Source organism: Sardina pilchardus, chromosome 11, assembly GCF_963854185.1.
Source record: "Sardina pilchardus chromosome 11, fSarPil1.1, whole genome shotgun sequence".
Taxonomy (NCBI): domain Eukaryota; kingdom Metazoa; phylum Chordata; class Actinopteri; order Clupeiformes; family Clupeidae; genus Sardina; species Sardina pilchardus.
The window spans coordinates 14,421,599-14,429,098 of NC_085004.1; the positions used below are offsets into that span (position 1 = coordinate 14,421,599).

Here is a 7,500-nt window from a genome sequence, read left to right on the forward strand (position 1 = left end):
TCCATACTAATATCTATGACAACGCTCTCTCATTTCACACACTGGGTTGCAAACAGAAGGGAGAGGGCCCTGTTGTGTGTGTGGGTTAGCATTTGCACACACTACTGCTCATGTGTGTGTGTATGTTTGTATGTGTGTGTGTGTGTGTGTGTGTGTGTGTGTGTGTGTGTGTGTCGTGTGTGGGTTATTATTTGCACACACTATTGTATGCTCACATTTGTATGTGTTTGTGTGTGTGTGTGTGTGTGTGCGTATGCGGGTGGCTGTGTGTGTGTGTGTGTGTGTGTGTGTGTGTGTGTGTGTGTGTGCAGGTGTGTGTGTGTGTGTGTATGTGTGTATGTCTGTCTGTATGTCTGTGTGTGTGCAGGTGTGTGTGTATCTTTGTATAATCTGTGGCTATAGTGTAAAGTATGTGTTGTAAGTATAAGTGTGCCCCTGTGCCTGCTGCAGTGTCTCTGGCTGCAGCTGTGCCACAGTGGAGGAGTCTCTCCAGCCGCGCCTCTCCGCCGCCATAACAACCTGCTCTGAGCGCTGTCACAGCTACTCAGCAATTACTAAACCATGCTAGTGTTATACCTGAGAATAAAGGCTTTACAATCTCTCTCTCTCTCTCTCTTACTCTCTCTCTCGCTCCCTCTCTCCCTCTCTCTCCCTCTCTCTCTCTCCCTCTCTCCCTCACTCGCTGTCTTGCACTCTCTTCTTTTCTTCTTTTCCCTCCCGTGGTCTCTCTCCTCACCTCGCATGCCTCTGATGTCTTTTCAGACACAGGAAATTAAAGGCTGGCCTCCGTTATCAGTACGCCGTGCGCACCACTCCGCACCACGCCGCACCTCGTCGCATCTCGAATTTTGTGAAAATTTGATGTCCCGAGTTCCAGGCGTCAAGGTGAGAGGACGCATCGGAGGAAGGTATAATTCGCCGCCCGGAGGCCACGGCGGTGGGCACGCGTGGCCCTTGGCTCGCCGTTGGCGCTGTTTAGTCGGTGGGGTCGGATCCCCCTGCAGGCATCACTCTCTCGCAGATGATGTGAGACAAGCTCGTTTTTTTTTTTTACCTCCTCCTCTCTCCCCCTCCCTCCTTCCCTCCCTACATCCTCTTCTCCTTCCTCCTTTGATGGGTTGTAATGTATTTATGCATGTTCCCGCTCAGCAATTATGGGCTTGATACACCCCAACGGACTTCTTAAAATATTTTAGACGTGCAACCCGACACTCGTACGCGTTTTCTTTAAGCAACATCCCTATCTTCATTCAGAGATGGTGTTCCTCGCCGTCATCAGATAGGTGTTGGAATTAATCACGCTTTCTCTCAGCTCAGACGAAAAAAAGCCTAAGAGAAGAAAAGATTCACTGCTGAACTTTAACCGAGGGCTAATCCTGTGATGTTACTTCTTGCATTGCAGCTACGTGAGCGAAAACTCAGAGTGGATTTCTTGCGTCATTTCGGAGTTTCGTGCTCTTATGAAATGATAAACTTCTTCATCAGAACTGTGTTATTTCTTTTTAAAGGCATCGTGTCCTGGGGGAAAGGAGGATGAAATAGGGGACATTAAATGACTGTTGCAGCTGAAAGACTTTCTGCGTGGGTTTAATTTTTTCTTATTTATTTTCCAATAACAGCAATTGTGATGTCAAACTGTCTTTCCTGTCAACAGCAATCTTTTGATGAGAAAATAAAATTGGTAAAAAATTATCATGTTGTCACGACAACAACCTCCTTTCACCCGTCTTTGCAAATGGTGCTATTATATTATACTTTAGCAAAAGAGCTATTTTCCTAGAGAATGATTATGTGTAATGTTTCCCTGAATAGCCCTGCTACTGTGAAGCGACAAAACACAAAACATCTGCACTACGCGCCGCCGCAGCAGCACCATCGCCTCATGCGGAGTACAAGAGATGCATCAACTTCCTGTGGGCTTATCCACCTGCAGCGCCAGAGTTGCACTTGAAGTCTGCAGCGTTTTCTATTGTTTGTATCTTAGATTAGTGCTATTGTGACACCCTACGACAGGTTAGTGTTGGTGTATGTGTGTTCATGTACCTGTGTGTCTGTGTGTGCGCACCTTCACAAAAAATCAGTTATATTCTTTATGAAATTTGTTGGCCTTTGTTTCAATAAATTGTTTGAGATAAGGAAATCACCATTGCACGCTCTTACTTCCATGATATAATAGCACTGTAGCTTGAACCTTTTACATTTTCCATCAGTTTCACCCGAAAGCCAGATATCCCTAACTTTTTGTGAGTAGTGTATGTGTATATGTGCATGCATACTGTATGTGTGTTTGTGTGTGTGTCTGTATGTGCGTGTGTGTGCGTATGCGCGTAGCTTTAGATCATCTGTGCATTCGTCCGTGTGTTCCTCACCTGCAGTCTTGCCGCGGCTTGGCCACGTAGCCGGGGAAAGCTCCGTTGGTGATGTCCCGGCACATCTTACTGTCCCTGTCGGAGGGCAACAGAGTGCCGGCTTTGATCATCAGCCCCAGGCAGTGGTCAAAGGTGTTCCTCTCCTCTGGCCCGTCCTCCGTGAAGAAACAGTGTCCCAGGGCATCATAGCCCACCACATCCTTCACCTGCAAAACACACGCAATATACCGTTCACCATTTGCAAGGTACTGTTACATGTGTGGAATGTGGATGCTGTCTTATATGGGTGTGCAATGTGTTGTGTGCAAATATTCCACCGAGTTAAACTCAATGTAAATGTTTAATTCTTGTTGATCCACTTGTTTGTTTTGCCTTTTCCTTTGAAATCATTACCGGTGCGTTCTTGTAACACTCTAATGGTAATGCCAATAAAGCTACTTTGAATTGGAATTTAATAGAAAGAGAGAGAGAGAGAAGAGAGCGAGAGAGAGAAGAGAGAGAGAGAGAAGACAATGACAGAAAGGGTGAGAGAGAGAAAGAGACAGGGCTAGAGGGTGCGATAGAGCGCGCGAGAGAGAGAGAGAGACATTGAAGAGGCCCGCGGCTCAGCGCTCCCACCCACACACTTTCAGACAGTCTCTCACCCCCCCCCCCCACCCCCCCTGCTGTGATTAAGGCTTATCTCTCTCCTGACAGCAAGAGGAAAAGATGTGTTTGTGTTTACGCTTATATCATTAAGAGCTTCAAAACACCAGGGCAACTCACGAGAGAAGCAACAAGAAGGAGCCCACGGCGGCCATGATGTTATCTGGCAGATAAGAGCCAGTGGAGGCTTCAGTTGAGCCCTGTTAATCGCGTCGCAGCACAGGCTCACCAGAGTCCCGTCACACCGCCCCTCCCCTCCACCCCTCCTCAGCATCAGGACCGCAGAGCCACCAGCACTGTCATGGTGGGATGTCGCCGTGGCGACAGCAGCCTACCTCAAAGTTTGCTCATGGTAAACTAGGAAATGCTTCAAATGCTTTCCACCATTTCTTTACATGGGCTTCATTTCAACACCCAACCCCCCCCCCCCCCCACACACACACACACACACACACCACACACTCGCTTCGGGCTGGGATCACCCCTTGACATTACCGGGGAGGTGCAGGACTGTTTTCAGTACAGTTAGCATTTCATTTTCCTCAGGCTCTCTATCTTCATGTTCAGTGTTTGACACTAATTAACCAAGGTCAAGGATCTGATCTGGGACCTGCGGCTAATTCCACCCAGGAGCATGAGCTATTGCACGTCTGGCTCCCCTGGGGGTCCCAGAACTCCCTGAGGGAGAGAAAAGTACTGAGGGCAGCACGTTATTACCCCCACTGTAACGTCATGGCGACCACCCGCCCGACCGCCCACGGCAATAATCGACCTGCGGTCCAGCGGCCAGCCCCCTATTGGCCACGACTCCGTTCCGCCCCCCCAACCGCCATCCATCTGGCGGCGGGCGACAGATATGGGGGCCGACGAGGGAGCCAACGAGAGGGAGCGGCGGCCACTGAACTCCTCACCCCGTGGTGCGGAGGTGGAGTCTGGAGCCCAGATCAAGGCCTCGGCGCGCCTCCTCCAACCGCCCACCCTCCCCTGCTCCCCTTCGCCGGGATGGAGCTTTTAGCATCTGAATCGACTGACGGCCCCCGGGGACCCCGAGGAGCCTTGGCTGTGCTCAGCTGGGCCCACGCTCTGCTCATTAGCGGCCCAAACTGCATTCGTTTGCAGCTAATTACTTCTTTTCCTTGTCGTTTGTCGCATCTGATGCTCTAATTGGCCTTATTTTTTCGGGAGAGACTTTGAATGGCGATCTGAGGCTTACAGGCAAGCTTACTTGGAGGTCTGTGCACACAGACTTCAAGAATTGGGCTGGTGTGTGTATGTGTGTGTGTGTGTGTGCCTTTCTATGCATATGCTCTGTACAGATTCTTGTGTGCTGAGACAAGGCAGAGTTGGTGCGCGTTTGTCTATGTGCATATGGCAGTGTTTGTGTGTTTATGTGGGTGCCAGTGTGTGTCTGTGTATGAGTTTGTGAGTGACTGTGCAAATTTGTATGAGAGAGAGAGAGAAAGGGAGAGAGAGAGAGTGTGTGTGTGTGTGTATTTGTGTGTGTGTGTGTGTGTGTGTTTGTGAGCGAGAGAGTGAGTGAGTGTGTGTGTGTGAGAGAGAGAAAGGGAGAGAGAGAGAGAGAGAGAGAGAGAGAGAGAGAGAGAGAGAGAGAGTGTGTGTGTGTGTGTGTGTGTGTGTGTGTTTGTGTGTCTCACCAGAAGCCCATTGGAGCCGTGCACAGTGACGCAGCGGGAGAAGGTGTGGTGGATGGAGAGGTCGCGCACGTAGGTGGGGGGGTCGTAGCCGCCCTTCTCGTCCACGTCTCCGTTCATGTGGAAGTGCACCGGGTAGTGACCCATCGACTGCTGACCCATGTGCTGCAGCTCCACCCCTTCCACATGCACCGCGCGGAAACCCCTCTCCACCTGAGAGAGAGAGAGAGGGAGAGGGAGGGAGAGAGAATGAGAGAGAGAGGGAGAGAGATAGAAAGACAGAGAGAGCAAGAGACAGAGAGGGAGAAACAGACAGACAGACAGAAAGAGAGGGAGAGACAGAGGTTTAACATTCAATTATTGGATCAGTCCTCAAATCAGAGAGAGAGAGAGAGAGACAGACATTTGGAGGGGAGGGGGTGAAGGTGGAGGAAATCTGATATAAACATAACTGACAAGCTGCATATGTGGCGAGCAGAAAAAAGACGGTGGGTGATGAGTGGATGATATGTATGCACGTCCGCGTGCCAGGGATATGTATTTCATATCTGAATCCCTGCCATATTCGCCAGGACCTTCCATGCCCCTGCATATCCATTTCGGGATTGCATTCGCGCTTCCCTGGGGACTCCCGATTAGGTACTGGCATGTTGGCGCATTCGAAATATGGGACCCAGAACCCCCCCCCCCAGGGGTGGTGGGTCCAGGGAGGGTCCAGGGATAGAAATACATTCTGCGGCATCTGGCCATCCCGTGGGAACGCCCGGGAGAAACTAACACTGGTCCGTTTCGTTGCGGCGCCGTAGTGGCCCGGGGCCGGGCCGGGCTTGTGACGTAAGCTGACCTAGATCAGACCAGCCCTCGCAGCCCTTGGACTGCTTTCCTCCCGCCCCGGTACTACTTAATTAGATGAGGTCGCGGCGGAGCAATCAGAGGAATTTTGTCCGGGGGTCACGGAGACGACGGACGCGCCTCCTTCCAAGCCTTTAATTGTGGCCGAAAAACCGTCGATAAACAAGCACCCTCGAGCCAAGAGTGAAAACACTCCAGTCAGATGTTAAATAAAGGGTCAGTGTGTCATTTCAGCTCTGCTATTTTAATGAGAGTGATTGGAGCGCTGCTTGATATGACTGTCATTAAGCCTAATAGGGATTTGCTCTTGGTTTCTGACATTCCCGTGTCCCACTTCTGCAATAACACATCTGGCCGTGGTTAAATTACTGACTGCTTTTCAAATTGACGAAAGCGAGCATTTAAGGAGACGTACATGTATAACCGGTCCTGCCAAGTGCAATAACTCATCAGCGATGTACCAACGACACGGCTTTGTTTGGAAAATATACAAGTGTTAAAAATCTCATTAGCTAAGTCACAACTGTTTACTTGATTCAGTACAAACATTCCTTCAAACTTCATCATCGATGCTCGTCATGCACTGGACCAAGAGCATGACACGCGATGCTGAGCGACTAGATCAGGAAGTGTCTGCTTGATTGTGAGTGACAGGAGGGGATGACGAGGATCAGAATGCATTAGGCGAGGCGCCTGGGGTCCCCAAGGCTCTGTCCCGTCATTCGCTGGCGGGACAAAGGGGGTGTCATGTGGTGTTGTCCGCCCGTTCAACCGTTCGACCGTCTGTCCGTACCTTCAGGTGACCGCCGAAGGTGTCGAAGTCGAAGAAGTTGCAGGCCTCGGTGCCGTAGCAGGTGGGCTGCATCTCCCCGCGGATGAGGATGTTCCGGGTCAGCAGGCCGACCTCCGCCCGCATGTCCACTCCGTCCACCTCCTCGCCCATGTGCACGAAGGCCGGCTTGCCTACGGAGGGGACCGACACACACACACACACACACACACACACACACACACACACACACAGAGACACACACACAATCATCATTCTCCATCCTCTGCTTGAGCGGCGTTGTCAGTCAGCAGGCACGTGGAGGCCGCGGGAGAGCAGCCATTAGCAGCGTTCTCCAGCAGCAGTAGCAGCTGCCACGGAAATGTTCCATTCCGACGCCACTCACTCTCTCTCTCTCTCTTTCTCTCTCACACACACACACACACACACACACACACACACACTACACTAACTCACTCACACACACACTCTTGCTCTCAATCAGGCAGCAGGGCAAAAGAACATTTCTCAAGGACAATTGAGAACTTCAAATGAGAAGAGTGAGACTACAGTATGTATGAGAGAGAGAGAGAGAGAGAGAGAGAGAGAGAGAGAGAGAGGGAGGGAGGGGAGAGAGAGTGAATAAAAAAAGAGTGAGATAGAATGGAGGGCTAAAAGAGCAAGGGGTGAAAACATTGAGACTGGGACAGAGAAAGGGGGACGAGGCTGAGAGAGAGAGAAGGAGGGAAGAGGAAAAAGAGGACAGAGAGATGGAGGGAAGAGGAACGAGAGAGGAGAGAGATAGAGGGAGGAGGAGAGAGGGAGGGAAGAGAGATACAGATGCTTGAGTGGGGTATGTGACCCAGATAGTGGGAGCGAAGATGGTTATGTTGGTCTGCAGATGACTAATGGGAAGGATAGAAAAACACACACACACAAACACACACACACACACACACACTTTTATTTCCCTGTGCCAGGAGAAAGCCACTCTGGGGTGAAATCACACAGGACTGGGCGACACACGTGCTCCAATTGCTTTTCCTAATGGATGAAAGGACCCTTTTAGGGCTTTATTTATTTGCCCGTTTATTTTTTCAGCATGACGACAGCCCCCACTCATCCGCGCTGGCGCGGGCCAAGAGTAACAGCGTGCTAGCGAGCCACGGAGCGGGAGGCAGCACTGGGGGCTGGGATACTAACACAGGTCATA

The 7,500-nt window shown here is 50.7% G+C and overlaps 1 protein-coding gene across 2 annotated transcripts in view; it reads right to left on the reverse strand.

Moving 5' to 3' along the window:
• Positions 1-7,500, reverse strand: part of cemip (cell migration inducing hyaluronidase 1) — a 68,579-nt gene that overhangs the window by 12,223 nt on the left and 48,856 nt on the right. For both annotated transcript variants that reach the window (XM_062549392.1, XM_062549393.1), the window contains exons 12-14: positions 6,312-6,481; positions 4,670-4,879; positions 2,370-2,575 (exon numbers count right to left, since the gene is read on the reverse strand). In XM_062549392.1, coding sequence (XP_062405376.1) covers positions 2,370-2,575; positions 4,670-4,879; positions 6,312-6,481 — 586 coding nt within the window. The remainder of the gene's footprint in view (positions 1-2,369; positions 2,576-4,669; positions 4,880-6,311; positions 6,482-7,500) is intronic.